At 36.0% G+C, this 19,522-nt stretch overlaps 1 protein-coding gene across 1 annotated transcript in view; it reads right to left on the minus strand.

Moving 5' to 3' along the window:
* The window catches only part of DPYD (dihydropyrimidine dehydrogenase), a 741,385-nt gene that overhangs the window by 373,484 nt on the left and 348,379 nt on the right, over positions 1–19,522 (minus strand). Inside the window, exon 11 of the mRNA XM_081817099.1 lies at positions 5,120–5,335. Coding sequence (XP_081673225.1) covers positions 5,120–5,335 — 216 coding nt within the window. The remainder of the gene's footprint in view (positions 1–5,119; positions 5,336–19,522) is intronic.

Below are 19,522 nucleotides of genomic sequence, written 5' to 3' on the forward strand. Positions count from 1 at the left end.
GGGAGCAGAGTGGGGTCCTACTCAAGGAACATCCTCTTGCCTCCCACGAGGCAAGAGAGATAATAAAGAGATGGAGAGAGGGACTCAGCATTCTGAGCAATTACAGCAACTCCAGTTGAGGGTCCATATGTATGAATAAGGCCACCTTGCCAGTCCCCGGGCATCCCTCCAACTGACTGAAAATGCATGAATGAGCCCAAGCGACACTTTGTGAAGCAGAAGAACTACCCACCTGAGCTCAGCCAAATTGCCAATGCACATGATTGTGAGCAAATAAATAATTGTTGTTCTAAGTCCTGGGCAATTGTTTTAACTTTCTCACTCTATTATTTCATATGAAAAAAATTTTTTTCAATGCTATGTTATAGGGATATCATGAAGATTCAAAGCATAACTTCTGAAAAACATTTGGCAATGTCTATACTTTCTAAGCACTCAATAAACGGTAGTTAATTATGTGTATAATAATGATAATTTTAACAACAACAATGTATAATAATATTAAACAGTTCATGCAAGGTAGTGATCTAGAAGCAGCTTTGGACAGAGACTGGACTCTCCCAGGCCAAAGTTGTTTTCCCTAGACGTCACTGCCTCTCCATACTTGTTAGCCTTTCTTTAGGGTATTTATTTACTTGGGGGGAAAAAAAACCCACCATATTTAAAAACCAACAATTCATTTATGCGAATAAGTTAGACTAATTCATTCCATGGTGTCTCTGAGGGCAGAACTATAAAACATGGATGGAACTTATGAGAAAGGCCAATTTGGGGTCAATAAAAGAAGATATTCCTAAAATAGGGTTTTCCATAGCTATAACAGCCTTCTTTGCCTTAAAGATCTAGCATATTTCTTGTTACTAAAAGCACTCCAAAACAAGTTACATTTACTCTGTCATAGCTATTGACACATAAGCTTAGATAGTTGGCCAGATGATTTTTATTTCCCTTCCTAAAGTTGTGCGATACATATTCTGTTTTCTCAAAAAAATCTCTATATTTTTAAGACTCTTAAGTCTTAAAACACTACCCATCCATTTAAAAACTTCCCTGACATTTTCATTTTCAGATATGTATAGATTCACTCCAGAAAGCAACATGGGATATGAAAATTTTAAATTGGCCTTTTCTCCTTTGATTGAGATCAATACTCAGAACAGTCAATTTTTTATGTGTTAACTGTCTGTTCATATGACTGAAAACAAAATAGAAACTCAATATGCTTTTGCCAAAAATCTATTTATTCATTTATTGATTCATTTATCCAATGAATATTTATGAAACATTTATCAAACTCTTCCTATAACACTAAACATTGTGTTATGTGGTATAAGGTTGTATTTTATGGAAAAAGCTATCACTATTTGATTCCAAAGAAATAATGAAGAACTTTAAATATTTCTCAGTTTCTAGTTTTTGGTATTTTATGTTGAGAGACTCACTATATGTGCACCTATTGGTCTAATCATGTGATACTTACTAAAACAAAACATATGCATTCAAGATATTTTCTCACTAAAAATCAATCACAAGTTTATTCTAATATCTATACTATATACCGTATAAATGAAGTGAATTTTTGCTTAGGTTTGAATTTGATTTGGAATAATACTAAACACTTCTGAGTTTATCTATGTAGTGATAAAGATGTATGCAACTTGCAGTCACAGATTACATATTTGCAGTATATTATATGTAGATGCCTGAGAGAACAAAATTTATGATATAATTCACAAAAATAAAATCTTTTTATCTATTTCCTGTCAGTATAATGTGGACATGGGTCAAGAGGTTCTTTTATGTGCAGTCTAAATAAGTTTTAATATTACCAGTTAAACATAGCATTTCTCTGGTTTGTCATTACAGTTTAGCTTTAATTAAGCTTGACCTTGAATGCTCTCCCACCTTTTTTTATTTAAACATGAATGCAGAAGGGGGGGAAATCAGAGGGGGAGACAAACCATGAGAGACTATGGACTCTGAGAAACAAACTGAGGGTTCTTGAGGGGAGGGGTGTGGGGGGATGGGTTAGCCTGGTGATGGGTATTAAGGAGGGCACGTACTGAATGGAGCACTGGGTGTTATATGCAAACAATGAATCATGGAACACTACATCAAAAACTAATGATGTAATGTATGGTGATTGACATAACATAATAATAATAAAAAAGTAAAAAAAAACATAAATGCAATATATACTTATATGTAAAAAATAATTTTAATTATATTCTCAATATCATTTTATGATGATATTTTAAATATCATCTTTATCAAATATAAACAGAATCTCAAGAAAGGCAATCTACATATTTTGGGACATTCCAGGGAAGACTGATTTGGGAAGGAAGAATATAGTTAATAAAAGCCATCTTTGATGTTATTTAACACAAAAGCAAATACAGATCTTTTTATATTTGACATTAAAAATCTGATCATTTGCCTCCCTAAGAAACCACATACAGCTTTTATACAGACTGCACAGTAAAGAATAATAATATTTCTGTTTACTGAGATATCAACTGGCATTTCACTGTAAGTCAATGGTCTATCGTTGCTACAGCATATTAGACCTCAATCTGGCATCTACAAATGTCAAGAGTATAAAAAAAGTATAGGATGAAAATCAAAAGCATGTTCCGAACTCCCAAAAAAATAAAAAAAAAGAGAAACAAAGTTCACTTAAACATATTTGCTGCAGAAATCAGTGTAATATTCAGCTGTCAATCTAGAAAAACAACGAGGGAGCCACCCTGTCAGTAGGACAGGATAATAAAATTTCCAGCAGATGTTCAGGCAGGGCTCTAATTTTTACTGAACTCCCTTGATAAGCATTTAATTTCTTTATCATATGCAGGCTCGGCAAATTGTCCTTCATCAAAACTGTATTGTGAAATATTAATATTTCATATGATAACAAAACTCCATAGAATAACCTTTGTCATATTAAGAGCATCCAAATTTCAAATGTCAAGATTCTGAATTTTAATACTTTTTAAGTAGATTCTTGAATTGGCATAATAAATTAAAATAAGGCTAATCTAAATTGGTATGCTATAATGTCACACAAATATACAGAACATATAATATCTCAATAGATGTCTTTAGTAAGAGGCTGTGGGGAAAACGTGTTTCTACCTACTGAGTTGTATGCTACAACATTTCTTCAGCAAGAAAGTATAGACGCTTATAAGACAATTTCACATTCACAACAGGTTTAGTCACTAATTAGGGACAATATAAGAAAACAAAACAAAACAAAAACCCTGGATCTCTATGAAGCAAACTGACTACTTTGCAAAACCACGTATGGGAAACAATTGTTTTTGAAAATGGCATTTTATCATTATTTATGTCATTATAATCTGCAAAAATACATTTAAAATAGTCTGTACAAATATTCTGTTCTACCCACCATCAAAGCAAGTAACAGAGAGCTTCCTAAGGAAGCCCCCAACATTATGTTTTATATGCTAAATTTAATTTGCATTTGTTCCTTACTCTCCCTTTCAACCAGCATCACAGACTTGTGAATTGATAGATTAAATTCAAATTGGAGGTTTAGAAGGAAGTTAGCTTCCACATTTATTTCTGCTGGTGATCCTAATAAAGGCTACTGCTCCTAGGTTACTGAAAGAGACAGCATCACAAATCAATGCATGTCACCAACAGAGTAAAGACAGATGTCTCTGATTAATCAGAATTCAATTTTTTGCCAGCAAACAGCAAATTCAAAGCAAACATTTTTTCCTACAGTTCTTCACTTGTACCTGATTAGCCACCTATTTCTGCTTACATATAAAATTTTTAAAACAGTGTAACTATAATGTAGTCATCAGAGACTCAGTTTTTCTCAATGGATTAAACATTTGATAACAGCTTCTGAGTTATTCTTAAAGGATGAATTGAAACAAAGACAAATATACTATCAATATTCTACAAAGCTGTAAACAATTGATTAATGATATTCTAAAGCTGAATCCAGTAAGTTCTGTTTATCTTTACACTTTATTTAACCAAAGTATTTCTAAATATTCCACCAATTTATTTGAAAAAGAACCTCCCTTTAGTTATTTAAACATAAAAACATTTATGAAATTTTTTATGCCCTGGTTTTTCTAACTTTTGAGGATTCTCTAGAATCTCTTGTAAAGCTAAGTGTCTGAATAAGACAGCTGTAATGTTTTAGCCATACTAATGCCAGCTATTGATCCTAGTAAGAGGAGAAAGAAGGAGAGAATGTGCTTAATGGGGCATATTTGTTCTCTATTATTTTCTTTGCCTACGGATAAGGCTGATTTAAATAATGATACACTTTCTCAGTCACTAGATTCACACATTCTTACACATTAATTATTACTAACTACCAGTTAGTACTAAATACATTGATAGATTTAGCATTTAAAATTTTATCAATAAAGGATCTAAGAATGTTAAATTCTGCTGTACTTTTCTAATTCAAAACCGTATAAGGATGCAACCTTCTATTGTATAATTCATGCTACTTTAAAGACATGAATTTATACACTTTGTGCACTTTAAAGAATTAATCTCAACCGTAATAGGTACTTTATTTTCTACTACGTACGTCCATTCATGGTGTGAATACAAAGTCATCATGCCAAATTAAAGTCAGGTATATGTACTTTGAAAAAAGTTTCTATATTTAAAAGTTCAAGAAGAATCTTATTATCAGAACAAATGAGGTACACTGAGTGATTCTTTTTGACATGAACTGGGTCCCAGATTATGCACAAACCAAATCCTAGTCTCTCCAACTCTGAGTTCAGGCAGATGTCCTCAATCACACACATCCAGAAATCACAAAATAATTAAGGCCAAAATAAGAATTCATGAGTTTGTGACTATTACATGAAATAGCCACTTCTGTAATATATATATATTTGATGCTTCCTATACAAAACAAAATGGGGAATGCATGCCCTTCCATGGGACAGAAAGATTGGAAAAGAAAATAAAAACTAACTTGGACTAATAGGTCTTGTCCAGTAGTTGAGTAACTATTATTTCTTGGTCAGGAAAATCTTGCCATCATAATATTTCTGCTCTAATTAAAATACATGATAGACATTTAAACATGACTTCAAAAATATTTTCTTACCTTATCAAGAGAGAAAGTTTTGGTCAGGGCAAAACCCCATCCAGCTTCAAAAGCTCTTCGAATCATTGATGTACTGGTAGCTGGAGTGGCACTAGCAAGACCAAAAGGATTTATAAACTTCAGTCCAGCCATTTCCACACTAATGTCCACCAGATCAACAGGAGTGTAAAAGAGGGGCAGTTCAGGCTTGGCAGAAACCGAAGCTCCATATTGCGACTGCGAAAAACAAACAGCCAATAACTGTTCTTGCATCAGATCTGATTTTTCCATATAATCTTTGACAAAAATCACTTCAACACACCATTCAAATTAATATAGATTATCTTGGTCTGTTTACAGTGATGAAAACTGGCAAAAAAAAAGTCAGTTAGCAGTGAACCAAATTCATATAATAGAATCTTTTTTTAATTTTATTAACAGAAATAAAATCAATTAAATAAACAAACAAAAAACTCTATTTAAAACATATGGAGATTCAAACACAAAAGGGAAAAATTTCAGAATTTATCTCCCTCTCCCTGGTCCCATAAACCAGACTTTTTGTACTTAATTTGTGGAAAATGTCTTTAGTGCTCAGAGATATGGGCAACAGAAAGTCAGGAGGCCTAAATTCAATTTCCAGTAGTCTCACTTCTGTTTATGAGATTTTAGGAAAGCCACCTAATCTGTCCATGTCTTTTTCTCCTCTATCGTTTTCAGTAGAGCAGCGGGAATGCTGGTTGCCTAATGTCCTACCTCCTAGGAGTATTGGAAAAGGCAGGCGATCATAAGCCACAGGAAGACATCTAATTTGGAAAGTGGGGAATGTACTCATGTGCAAGAGGAGAGTTTCTTTTTTCAGAACCCAAACCAGTACCAAAACAGTTAATGTCGGTAAACCTGCAACTGGCTCTCAAAACTGGAAATTTCCTTTGTTAAAAGAACACTGTAATGACGTTACCTTGCATTATGAAAACACTTATGCAAGGTGCATGGCACACTGAAGAGGGTAGGTACTTGCTAAATGTTGTCTCTTCCTGGCTGGGGAGGTTATTAAAGATCTCATCAGGCCTTTGGTTTATAAAGTGTCTCTGTCTCTGTCTCTTTCCTTTTCTCCCTCCTTCACTTTCTCTCTGTTTATCTCTAAAAGACAAATAATTCTGGCAAATATAAAAAAGGATGAATTTTCTAAGCCAAACTGAAGCGATAGGGCTAGTTAATTCTAAAGTAAGAACTCCTTTCCCTTGTGAACCATCACTCAAAGGAAAAGTTGTTTGAGCATAACTTTAATTTTACAGGAGTGTGTCTTATGTAGATAAAAATTGCCATGACTTGCATACAAATTATTTCTGGACCTCCACCATTTATAATGCAAAGTAAAGTTCACTTAATATGTAAAAAGGCATCAAACTTGTCAATTGAAAGACTAATGTGTCTCCTGCACCTACAAAGAGGTGCCTGACCATATCAAAGCTTCAGCTATGGCAGGCATCTTCTGCCAGGAATGTTCTGGGTTTCAAGGCACATTTCTGAATATTGGTCAGTCCTGTTCTGAATATAATTTCTCCTGTCCTCATGTGGAATTGTAATACTATTAAAAAGATTAGCAAAGACAAAAGGTATAATGTATAATATAGGGAATATGTTAATTTGATCCGTGTGTGTGTGTGTGTGTGTGTGTGTGTGAATTTGTACAGGGGTACATGAGGGGAAAAACACCTTTGATGTGATTTTTCTCAGCTGTGCAATCATAGTTTAAATTGAATCAGGCAAATTTAGGTTAGACTAAGGAAGACTTTCCGGACACCATGGACTGGTCAACACTGGGAAAAATCTATATGTACTTTTTGTATCTGAGGAATCTTAGAAATTGCAGGCAAGTTTGTGTCTGATGCTAAGAGCAGAAATGCACATGGTTCCATATTCTTATTTAGGTGAGGTGAATGACACTACTAGCTTTCTTCTCTTTTTAAGGTTTTGTACTGAAATATCTAATCTCTTCAATCTTACAGATGAATTTGTTATAATCGTAGCTATATGGCATTAGGCAACAGCCCAAGGAGGTAGATAGAGATGTATAGTTCAACTTGCATTTCTTAATTTATGTAGTTTAAAATAAATAAGGCATTGCCCTGAAATTATTAAGACAGTTGCTGCCTTAATACTAAAACGGGAATGACGTGGACAAACTTCACAAGATTTTCCTTAGGCTTCAAAACAAAAATATAAAACAAACAAACCAAAGCAAACAACAACTAACAAAAAGTAAACACACACACAAAACTTTCAGATGAGAAGTACAGCTTCTTATAAAACATGTATTTCCTTTATTGACAAAAATACTACTGATGTGTATGCATATATGATATAATCTAAAATCTTTACTTGTAATAGGCAGCTGTTTTTCATATTGCGCATACAGGGCTTTTGTTTTGTTTTGTCTTTGAGACTTTTTTTTTTTAAAGATTTTATTTATTTATTTGAGAGAGACAGAATGAGAGAGAGCACATGAGAGAGGGGAGGGTCAGAGGGAGAAGCAGACTCCCTGCCGAGCAGGAAGCCCGATGCGGGACTCGATCCAGGGACTCCAGGATCATGACCTGAGCCGAAGGCAGTCGCCTAACCAACTGAGCCACCCGGGCGCCCGTCTTTGAGACTTTTTACCACAGTGTGGCGCTACAGCAACCCAGTCTGTCCAACCTCCTAATTTACTCATGCCCAATGTATGCTTCCTTTTCTGAAGTTTAAAAGCCTGTTCCCTCTGTTCCCTTGCTCAGACAACTTAAGCATTTCAAATTTCAGCTCTCACCATGAGGCTAATTCCTCCCAAATCCCATTCATAACCTTCAAACTCACATTTCCAAGAGACTTCAAGACCTTTGGATATGGATGTTTTGCCATTAATTCAAACTCAACTGCTTCAAAGTGTATCTCATATTCTCTTCTAAAGAATATGTTATCCGAGTTTCAATTTCAGACAATACTATTTTTCCAGTCATCCAATAGTGTTCGTAAATAACAGTTGTCAGAAACAGCCTAGATTATGTTAACTATACTGGAATTAAAATAAAAAACGTAATTGAAAGAAAGAAAGAAAGAAAGAAAGAAAGAAAGAAAGAAAAAGAAAGAACCTAGATGTTGAGCAATGAAGATTAGTTCCCCAATAATACCACTGTAAAAAGGAATGTTACACTGGCATTAGACATATAGAAACTGATACAAGGAAAAAAAAAATGTACTGGCATGAAAGAGTGTTTATCCTGTACTAAGTGAAAAAATAGTGGGTTAACATTATATGTAAGTCCAAAACCAGTAAAAAATAAGGAAACAAATAAATATTTAATATATATAATAGTATATGTTATTATGTGTATTGCTATATGCTTCTCTGTTTACCCATCTATCATAAAGAGTAAATACCAATATATTAACTAGTGTTATCTGAACTGGGTGGGATTGGTATGACCTTTAATTTTTAAATTTTTGCTCCTTTTATCTTTTATACTTTCAATACTGAACATAAATTAATTTATATGAAACAGAATTAAAGGTATATTAAAAATAATTTTCTAGGGCGCCTGGGTGGCTCAGTTGGTTAAGCGACTGCCTTCGGCTCAGGTCATGATCCTGGAGTCCTGGGATTGAGTCCCGCATCGGGCTCCCTGCTCAGCAGGGAGTCTGCTTCTCCCGCTCCCGCTCCCCCCTCTTGTGCTCTCTCTCTCTCTCAAATAAATAAAATCTTAAAAAAAATAATAATAATTTTCTAAAAGAATCAATGAAAAATCAGTAAGTGAAGATCAAGGTAAACAGACTACTCTTTAGCTTCCTCCACAGATTGTCCCAAATCAATCCTTTCAGCTATATTTAGTATTACACATAAACTTAAAAACATTTAGAACTAGAACAATCAAAGAGATGATCAACCTTAAAAGCTTTATTTTACAAAGAGAAAACTAAGGGTAAAGGAGGTTAAGGGAGTACCTATAAGTTATTCAGCTAGTGGCAGAGCCAGAATAAAGTGTGTATTTTTTCTATTTTTTTGGTCAATTTTCCTTCCAGCACCTTAAGCCATCTCTCAGAAATCAAATGTTTCAGTCATTCTTCCTCAAAAATACTCTGTGCCATCCTGCCTCTGCACCCTTTCCCATTCCATCTCTCTCTTCTCCACCTAGTATAAAATTTCCCAATCTAAAGCACTCCCTGGCCACTGTAGATAAATAATTTTATCTGGACTACTCCCAGGGCATAAAAAAATAACATTATTTCAATTTACTAATTACACTGAAAATATTTGGTTATGTGTTTAATCACTAATATGCTAAAACTTATCCATATCTTCAGGAAACCAAATTCAAATTTCTTTTCATGGCATATACTGATTGCTTCCATAATGTAGTGCCCATGAACTCAGACACAATTCTTAACATTCATATAAAACTATTTTTGTTCATGTATTTATTGAGAACTTTATAGAGATTAACAGAACAGACAGGTCTCTGGAGCTCACAAACAGAAGAATGCAAATAAAGCTACCAACCAACCAACGACACACAGAATTAAAACCACAGGTAGTTCATCACACTGCTACAAGTCTCCATGCATTATTTTATGTATTTCCACTGACCTAACATATAATCCGTGTTCTTCACCCATCAAATGACTATTCATCTTTCCAAACTCAGTTCATTCATGCAAGTATATGTTTCCTGGGGCATTACCTTAAAGCAGTCCATACCCTTGTCAAATATATCTTCCTGTCATCTCTGCTATGTTGCAATTTAAAATATGTCTGTACCTCAGTAGTCATCATACGGGGCTGTACATGTTGATTTTCTCTTCAAACAGAACATAAGCTCCTTGAGGGCAGTGATCACATCTTATTCAAATCAGTATCTCCATTAGAATTAGAAATATATGTAATATATTTTTTATATATTTATATATATATTTTATATATATATATAAAATGCCCTTAAAGGCAACTCTGCCCTCTTAGAGACAAAGGTAAATAAAATCACTTTTCCCCGTGGCAACCTTTAAATATGTTTTAAAGAACTATCACATTCTTTTCAAATCTCCTTTTTCCCCAGGGTAAGCATTTATAGCTTCATAACTATTTTTCATACACAGTGCTTTTTGACATTTTCATTGTCCTTTGTTGGATATCTCATTTACCTTTTCTGTTCTGAAATTGAGAACTGTGCTAACATAGTTGAAAGGGTTAAATACAAGAACTTGAATTTATGTGATTTCCTCCTTCCTTTCCCTTTCTAAAACAGGAACTGTCTTATAATCTGGACATTACCACGATTTCTTTGGTTGTTCAAAATATACTTAATGGAAATGCAAAACAAAACAAAACAAAAACCCTATAGAATCAAAGGAAGCTAAAGTGATAAAGAATTGAGAGGAGGACAGAGCGGGGAGGTAAGAGTAGAGACAAAGGAAAAGTGAGATGTTGAGCAGATTTTCAGTGTAAAGGTAAAAAGTGATATTTCTTCTATAGAAGCCATTGTCAGACATTAAGACACATTGCAAATGAGAGGGATGTCTAAAGATGACTTTTTAGAAAGTTTGATTTTCCCTCTCAGAATTTTTTAAGGGGAGACTGAGTGAGGATTTTAGTCACTTCAAATTCCATGTAAAAAAATTATCTGCATGACATGCATAAATCATGAGAGGTCCCAAATTTATATGGGTTACACTTAAATTTTCTCATTTCATTTCTACCTACAAAATCCTTCAAGGCTCTTCACTACCTGCAGAATATAGCACCAGCTCCTCAGCCTTATATAACCCTAGCTGTGATCTGGGCTCTTCCCCACTCCCCACACTTTCTAATCTCCTCTTTCAGCCTTTCTAATCTCATCTACTACCATTCCCTCACAACATTTTATGCTTCCACTTATTAAACTGCTTATAATTTCTCAAACAAAACAATATCATTAATGTACCTATGCATTTTGCCTCCCTCCCCACCCCGCCCCAAAATGTCCTTTCCTGTCTGGCTTTTCTGCTTTGACAATTCCAACCAATCTTCCAAGAGTCAGTCCTGTTGTCATCACACTATGAAACCTGCCTGGCTATCCACAAGCAAAGTTGTTCCCTTATCATACTCTGCACTTGTTAGTTTCCATGTGTGTCTCCTACCTAATTTAATTTAAGCAGCTAGCATAGATTTGGCAGAAAGATGCTCAAAATATTAGTTGGATACGTCAGACTAGTGATCTTTACTTAGTCTCTTTTTTACATCAGTCGCCGGTAAGATGATAATCAACTTACATGAAATCATCATCAAATGCATTCCAGATATATATTCCATTAGTCTGATTCTAATCTAGACTAACATTCAACTCTTACCATTGGAAGACTGTTGAGTTTAGCAAAGGCACTAAGAAGAATTATTTAATGCAATGATACATAACTACTCTGGGCAATTAACATTCTATATCAGGCACATAAAGTGACATAAACGTTTAGTGACCTCACAATTTTGCTAGGATCCAGTTTAAAATGAAACATTTTTCTGCCCCACATGATTTTTAACTTCTGGCTTAGATTTGTTCGATTTGTTCGATTGCAACCAATAGAAACTAGCCTCAGATGGCTGTTAAGAGTGAGGGTACAGAAGCATCTCATGAAACTCAGGAATGCAGTTAAGCCTCTAGGAAAGGCTGGGGATCCTCATGGAAAGCCATATAATCTGTCTCTCCCTCTCTCTACTCTTCTACATGCTTCTAGTTTAGTCTTCTGTCTCTGCCAACTGGCTTCCTCTGATTCTTTATGCAGAATGGTTGCTATTCTATAGGTCTAGCCCAGTCATTTTTAACTCTACATATTAAAAACATTTGAAGAGTTTTAAAAATTCTGACATCCTGGTCAGACAGACTCCACCCTAATTACATCAGAATTGCTTGGAGTATGGCTCAAGCAATAGTAGTTCTTGAATACTCTTCAAGGAATTGAACTGTGTGGGACGCCTGGGTGGCTCAGTCAGTTAAGTGTCTGCCTTTGGCTCAGGTCATGGTCCTGGGGGTCTTGGGATCGAGTCCCGCATTGGGCTCCTTGCTCCTTGGGGAGCCTGCTTCTCCCTCTGCCTCTGCCTCTCTCTCTCTCTGTCTCTCTCTGTCTCTCATGAATAAATATATAAAATCCTTAAAAAAAAAAAAAGGAATTGAACTGTGCATCCAAGGCTGAGAATTGCTTCTTTAGCCATGTCAATGCTCCTCTTAATTCCTAATTCTCAAGTGAGAAATTCAAGTTTGGTCATGATTGCATTACATGTCTACTTTTTTTTAAATAAATGGCTACCAGGGGCCTGTTCAAGAGAATAAAGTATTATTATAAGGTGGGCAGATACTCTACAAAGTGCCCATATGGGGACTTTTATCTGCTTATAAAGTAACAATTCTGACAGCCATCATTACATTGTCCAAATATTGAGGCCTACTGTAAAAACAGGACACTTGGTTTATTCTCAGAATCAGTAAGATACTTGTCTACTTGTAAAGAATACTTAGATCAGACCCAGTGAGAAGTGTTCTGTACTTACTCTCTCCTTATGATCACAACTCTTCAAATTAGGCATTACTCTACTGAAAATGAGGGAAGTGAGGCTCAAAGAAAATAAGCAACTTCTTCAAGGATAAGAAGCCAATAAGTAATAGAGTGAGACTTGAATTCAAAGCTTACACAGCCTACATTATGTCAAGCTGCTCTTGTTTACATAAACAATATTCTTCTAAAGTATTAATGTCCTCAAAATTGGAAACTGATCTGAAAACTATTCACAATGGTTTGACTGAACACACACAACACATGTACACACACAGAAAAATCTGTTGTCAAATATAAAAAGTATACTCCATTCAGATATTGATAAGATAATCAAGTATAATGCCTTTCATTTCAGAATGAAAATAAAAACAAATACAATCTTAAACTATAATGGCCTATTATTTTATTATTACATTATTACTCTTTATCACTGGTATTCTCTTACTATACCTGGCTGGGTCATGGAATTATACACAGAGAAATTTGCATGTATCATGGTTATGTTGTTGAGGAAAAGCAAATCACATCATAATTATGTATCCCAATTGCATTTTTCCCTAATTTGTTTTACTAGAATGAAAAAAAAAAGCGCTGTTAAAAGCAAGACTATTGGTAGGGTTATATTCGATTGAAGAAGAGAAAATAACTACCACTATGTTCCATCCGATTTAAAATCATCAAACAGCTTTCACTTACTCATTTTATTTATATTTCATTGTTATATAACTACAATGGTTCCTATCTTGGGGTACAGCTGCTCTAGAAGCATCCATTCTGAGATTATTTTAAGGCAAAGAATAAATAACACTGTATAGCCATTTAGGACGAGTTTAATTCATAGGCTGGATTTATGCATTAATTAACTCCAGGTCAGTTACTTTGCCCTTTGAAGAAATATCTATAGAGGGGGAAAAATTTGCAAAGCAGAGATTAATTTGGATTAGCTGCTTCCATGGCGGAAAGGCCCAGGTACAGTGATTACAATTATGACATAAAATCAGATTTCATTTCTCCATTTTGAGAAATTACTATTTGTAATGAAAATTTTAGAAAAGATATGAGGGTATAGAAAAGTTTCTAAAAAATAATGAACCCATTTTATTCACTTCTTTAAAGGATTATATTCGCATTGCTCTTCATAAGATATTTGTAACCTGAGTGCAGAATTAGGCTACAAAACTAAACATTAACTCAAATCCATGTGATCTTTTTCTTCATCTAAACTTTACCTCCACCCCCAACTACCAGCTCTTAAGCAACTTAAGGTACTGTCATGCAAAAATTCCTCCTCCTCAACAAAAAAACTATTCCTCCCCTAGTTTTCCCCATTTACTTTATGACACTACCATTAATTCAGCTTAAGCTAAAAATCTGTGTATTGTTGATACTTCTTTTCTTTCATTCCCCATTTTTCTTCTACCAGCAAATCTTCTAATGACTCTATCTTCAAAATATATGAATCCATACACTTCTATCTATAATCATTGCCATCATTATCTCTTACTGGGATTATTTTTACTGTTTCTTCCATTTTCCTTGCCTCTTACTAGAATCTACTCTTTACTTTGCACCAGAGCCTTTTAAAAACACAAATTTGATTGTTTAAAACTTTTCATTCATTTCTCATTGCATTTTGTTAACATTCAAACTATTATAGCCTACAAGATCATTCATGAACTGGTCCTGTCCCCATTTACCAAATTGACCTTATGCCACTATCTTTGTTAATACACCTATCAGTCACGTATGACATCCACTAAACTCTTTCTTTCCCTGGGTGTTTGCAATTGCTATTCTCTCTTCCTGGCATGCTCTTTTTTTATTCTTCTGTTTCCATTTAAACTTTACTCCCACTGCCAGGTACCAGCACTTTTAGCAACTGCTATGGACTGAATTGTATTCCCCCAGAATTCACCCGTTGAAGCCCTAACACCGAAGTGATATTATTTTGAGATTGGGCTTTGAATAGTAACTTAAGTTTAGATGAGGTCATGGAGGTAAGGCCCTCATGATGGGATTAGTAGCTCTATGAGAAGAGACACATGTGAGGACACAGTGGGAAGGCAGCCATCCACAGCTAGGAGAACTCTCACCAGAACCCAACCATGCTGGTACCCTGATCTCAGACTTTCAGCCTCTAGAACTGGGAGAATATAAGTACCTAGTGCTTAAGCCACCTAGTTTATGGTAAATTGTTATGGCAACCCAAGCTGAATAATACAGCAACCTAAGGTAGAATCACCAATAAGTCAAGTGAACTTGTAAAATGTGCTTCCTAAATCTCATGTGTCCCATGACCTAAAATGTTTCCTAGCCATTTTCGATCTTTCAACAATATTTATGAAGTGCTTACTATATGGTAGGCACTGTGACCAGGTGCTAAAAACATAGCCGTAAACAAAGTACATTTTCTGGTTTCATGGATTTTACATTACAGGGTGATGGTAGGAGAAGGAATCAAAAATATAGATGAGTGTGTGTGTGTGTGTGTGCGCATGTGTTTATGTGTGATGTGATTTATAATAAGAATATATATTTGGTCTTCGTCCTGTTTCTAACTCCTAAAATTCTCAGAATTTCCCGAGTGATGAGAGCAATGATGGTGTCTTTTTTTATGTTAATGGATGAAAGCACCTAAGGATGGGGGCTGGTCGCCAGGAGAATCCACCACAAGGTTCAAGGTTTGGAACTTTCTGTCCCATCCCTTTGACCCCCTGACCTCTAGGGATGTGACAGGGGCTGGAGGTTGAATCAAGATTTAATCAATCGTGACTATGTAATAAAGCCTCCATAAAAAACCAAAAGGACAGGGTTCAGAGAGTTTCTAGGTTGGTATACAGGTGGAGATGGGGGACAGGGATGCACCTGGAGAGGGCATGGAAGCTCTGCACCCTTTCTCCATACTTGCCCTGTGCATCTCTTCTACCCAGCTGCTCCTGGATTATATCCTTTTATAATAAACCAGTGAGCTAGTAAGTACAATGCTTCTCTGAGTTCTGTGAGCCACTCTAGCAAATACTGAACTCAAGGAGGCAGTCATAGGAGCCTCTGATCTATAGCCAGTTGGTCAGAAGTACAGGTAACAACCTGGACTTAGGATTGGCATCCTGAGTTGAAAGGGATCGTTGGAATCTCCAATCTACAGCTTGTTGGTAGAAAGCACAGGTGGTAACCTGGGCTTGTGACTGGCATGTGAAGTGGCAGGGGAGGGCAGAAGGTGGGACAGTCTAGCAGAACTGTGGTTACCTGTGGGATCTGATGCTATTTCAAGGTAGATAGTGTTGGAATTGACTTAAATTGTAGAATACCCAACTGGTGTCCCAAGTATTGCTTTGCGGCATGCGGAGTCCCTATCCCTTCATAACATACATTGCAATTGGGTCCAGGAACCCAAAACAGTGTGTTTTCAAGTGGCTTCTCCTCAGAAACAGGATGCAGAGTATATGTGGGTTAGGCAGTAGTATGGCTAGGGGCAGGGACACAAGTTTCCACTTGGTGACCACGGAGGCTTCTTTTTTATTTTTTTTGTTTTTTAAAGATTTTTTTTTTTTTTTTTTAATTTGACAGAGAGAGACACAGCGAGAGAGGGAACACAAGCAGGGGGAGTGGGAGAGGGAGAAGCAGGCTTCCCGTTGAGCAGGGAGCCTGATGCGGGGCTCGATCCCAGGACCCTGGGATCATGACCTGAGCTGTAGGCAGACGCTTAACGACTGAGCCACCCAGGCGCCCCCGGAGGCTTCTTTAATAAAGTAACTTCTGAGCAGATGTGAGAAGGAGGTGAGCAGAGTTATGCATATACCAACAGTTTTGGTATATGCTCTGACTTTGAAGTGAATGTTTCAATTTATCAACTGAGCTACTGCAATAACATTGGTTTCTTTTACCTTCTACTAATTATAATATCATTCATTAAGAAAATAGCACATAGACTATTACACAGAGGCCCTATGTCATAAAACCCAAAGGGTTTGGTAAAAGGATAAACTAGTGAATTAACTTTAAGAAGTGGCTTGTAAGTTAGCCAAGGACCCACACCCCCTCCAAAAATAATAAATAACATGTTGACAAATTTTCAAAAGTGTCAATCAGTAAGGTAACAATTGCAATATTCACAGGCCTGGGGGCAAAGGTGGTGACCCTGCTGACAAGATGTCAATGACTAGTGTAAGAAAAGCCTGGTGACCAGCACAGGGTGGTGCCTGACAGCAAATCCATGCAGCACAAAGAAGTCAGCGTGATCAAGGTGAGAGTGATGAAGGTAAATAAAAGAAGCTGACATTTAAGAAAGGTGACAACAGCAATGTTAAATATTAAGACTTAGAATAAAAAGCTCAAAATTGTAAGTCAACAACCTACCAGGCAAAACCTGATTTTGTGTTAACCTATTAACCCGTGTATTTCTGGGAGGAGAAGTTGCTGAAATAGGCTAAGGTGAGGATGGGATGCAGGGAAAAACTAAGACAGTTGCATAGATGTTACTTTTGGACCCGAAACAGGTCAGTTAGGCCACTTTGAAACTCGCTTGTCTCACCTTTAAAACACTGATTGTAAAGGATGGTGGTGAGGATCACAGGAGAAAAATTACAATGAGCTGGTATGCTCATTTTTATCCTTCCGTTTTCATGATAACTGTACCCCACCACGTGTTTGAGCAGTCCAAGTAGATATTTATCATCAATGAACCAAGTGAATTTGTATAGTCTGCTTCGTGTGCCCCATGATCTAAAACATTTCCTTGGCACATTCAATTTTTCAGTCGTAGTTATCAAGTGCCTGCCATACGGTAGGCATTTTATTGGTCAACCACCTACTATCTGGTAGGCATTGTTCTAGGCACCGAGGATACCAGAGAACAAAACTGACAAAAAATCACTTTGAAGGCTACCTTCCCACGGGATGTTGTTTGGTATATAGTGACCATGCAGTGCATGAAAAGGGATCCAAAAATCAAGTAAGATCATTTTGAGGACTAGTTGCATGGATTATAGAAGTCCAGTGCCATTGTTCTCATCCTGACTCTGGCACAGAGTTCTCTGATGATTGGCAGGGACTTACCTATGTGTTCTGCCTTCCATTATGCTCAACTGAAGCTCAACCAAAGGACATGGGGAGGAAGGGGCAGGATGATTATTGAGAAGAACAGTAGGGCTGAGAATGGAAAAGCCTGGGCTCTAGCCCCAGCAGACCTTACCATCAACACCTAAACAAAGGCATTACATTTCTCCTGTTCTAGCATCTATGGATGCCATTGCTGTCTTTATCTCTTTGCAGATCTTTAACATATTTATTTTAAATCCCTTTTAGAGAGTTCTATTATGGTTCCTTTCTCCTGAGTGAATTTTCCTATGAGTTGAGTTGACTCTTTTAAAATCTGTTTCTCAGCTTTCTGACCCATATGTTAAGTGGTTGAGTCAAACATTTCCAGGGCCATAGCCATCTCAACAAAATTTAGCATACATTTTCTAATTTGTAAAATGGGGAAAAGAATAGTTACTCTGGCAGGCATAATTTTGAGTATGACATGCATGTTAAGCCTCCAAAAAGATAATCAGCATATAATAGGTATTTGATAAATTAGATTCTTTATTTTTAACATATATAATTTGGGTTTCAGAAGCATAAAAAACTATAATTTTGTCTTTTTTATGGATAAAGATAGTGAAGCTCAAGATAATGCATTTGAGATTTTAAACATTTTTTAAGTCCTTGAGCTGAGAATTCCACCTCTGTGACTACATTGTGCTGTCTCAGAGCCATAACTGAGATAACCAAAAGGCAGTGTGACATTCCCAAAGGTCCAAAGGCAGAATTAATGAGTAATTAAGTCAGGATTTGAACACAGGTCTCCTGACCTCTAGGCTTTCCTTATACCACCTGTATCTAGGTATTGTTCAATTTAATCCTTTGCAACTTGTATAAGACTCAACTTTACTAAATCACTGAATGTAGAGGAACAAAGTTCTGATTAAAATTTTTGCATTTAAATTTCCACCAGCAAGCTAAAGATTCTCGGTGCTTTGTTCTCCTGTGATATTTTCATGAGTGCCACACAGCCCCAGGCATCAAGGTGTCGGAGATTTGGCATGGAATTCCTAACACCTATAGCCCATTTGGACCAAGTGACCTTGTAGTGGCTAATTTCTTTCATACTCCCTCAGCACCTACTGGGGTCAGGTTCAGTATGGCATGGATCAGATTTTTCAGTTATTTTTTCTAACCATTCTAATCTTGAGTTATCTGCCTGAAGTAACAATCTACTGCTATATTGGTAAGAATATATTCTGCCCTTATGGAGACAATTTCATTTTAAATTACTTCTCAGGTCAAACGCTGCCATTTAATAAAGGTTTGGAACCCTATATAAAGTCAATAAAAGGCATTAAAATCACTTATTAGTCATGGTATTTTCTTTCCCTATCACCACCTAGATAGTTTTGTTTTCATAGCTCCCTTGGATATAGGCTCATTCCTCATTTTTTTCTTGATTTCCTTTTACAAAATCCCCCTTCATACACAAAAAGCTACACATTTTTACAAACAGAAATTTTAATAGAAAAAAAGTCAAGCTTCTGATCCTTAATAATTATTTTGAAGTATTTAGCTAGGGAATTAATCAAAAATTAACATGGCTGTACCATCAAAAAGGCAAACTCTACAGACAGTCTATGGGGTTTATTGTATGCTTATTTATAAACACTTGAAACGGACTTCATTTTTCAACGACTATAAGCAAATTTAACTTGACTACTTCTCACCGGAAGGGATAAAAATGAGATCACAGTCACTTTTGATTCTAGTTCAGTCTAAAGGCACAGTTTACCAATGAGAAATCGGGCTGAAGTCATTTCAATACGGTGATCCTGACCA

This window comes from Leptonychotes weddellii, chromosome 4 (assembly GCF_054177405.1).
Source record: "Leptonychotes weddellii isolate Sample4059 chromosome 4, ASM5417740v2, whole genome shotgun sequence".
In the NCBI taxonomy this organism is placed as follows: Eukaryota; Metazoa; Chordata; class Mammalia; order Carnivora; family Phocidae; genus Leptonychotes; species Leptonychotes weddellii.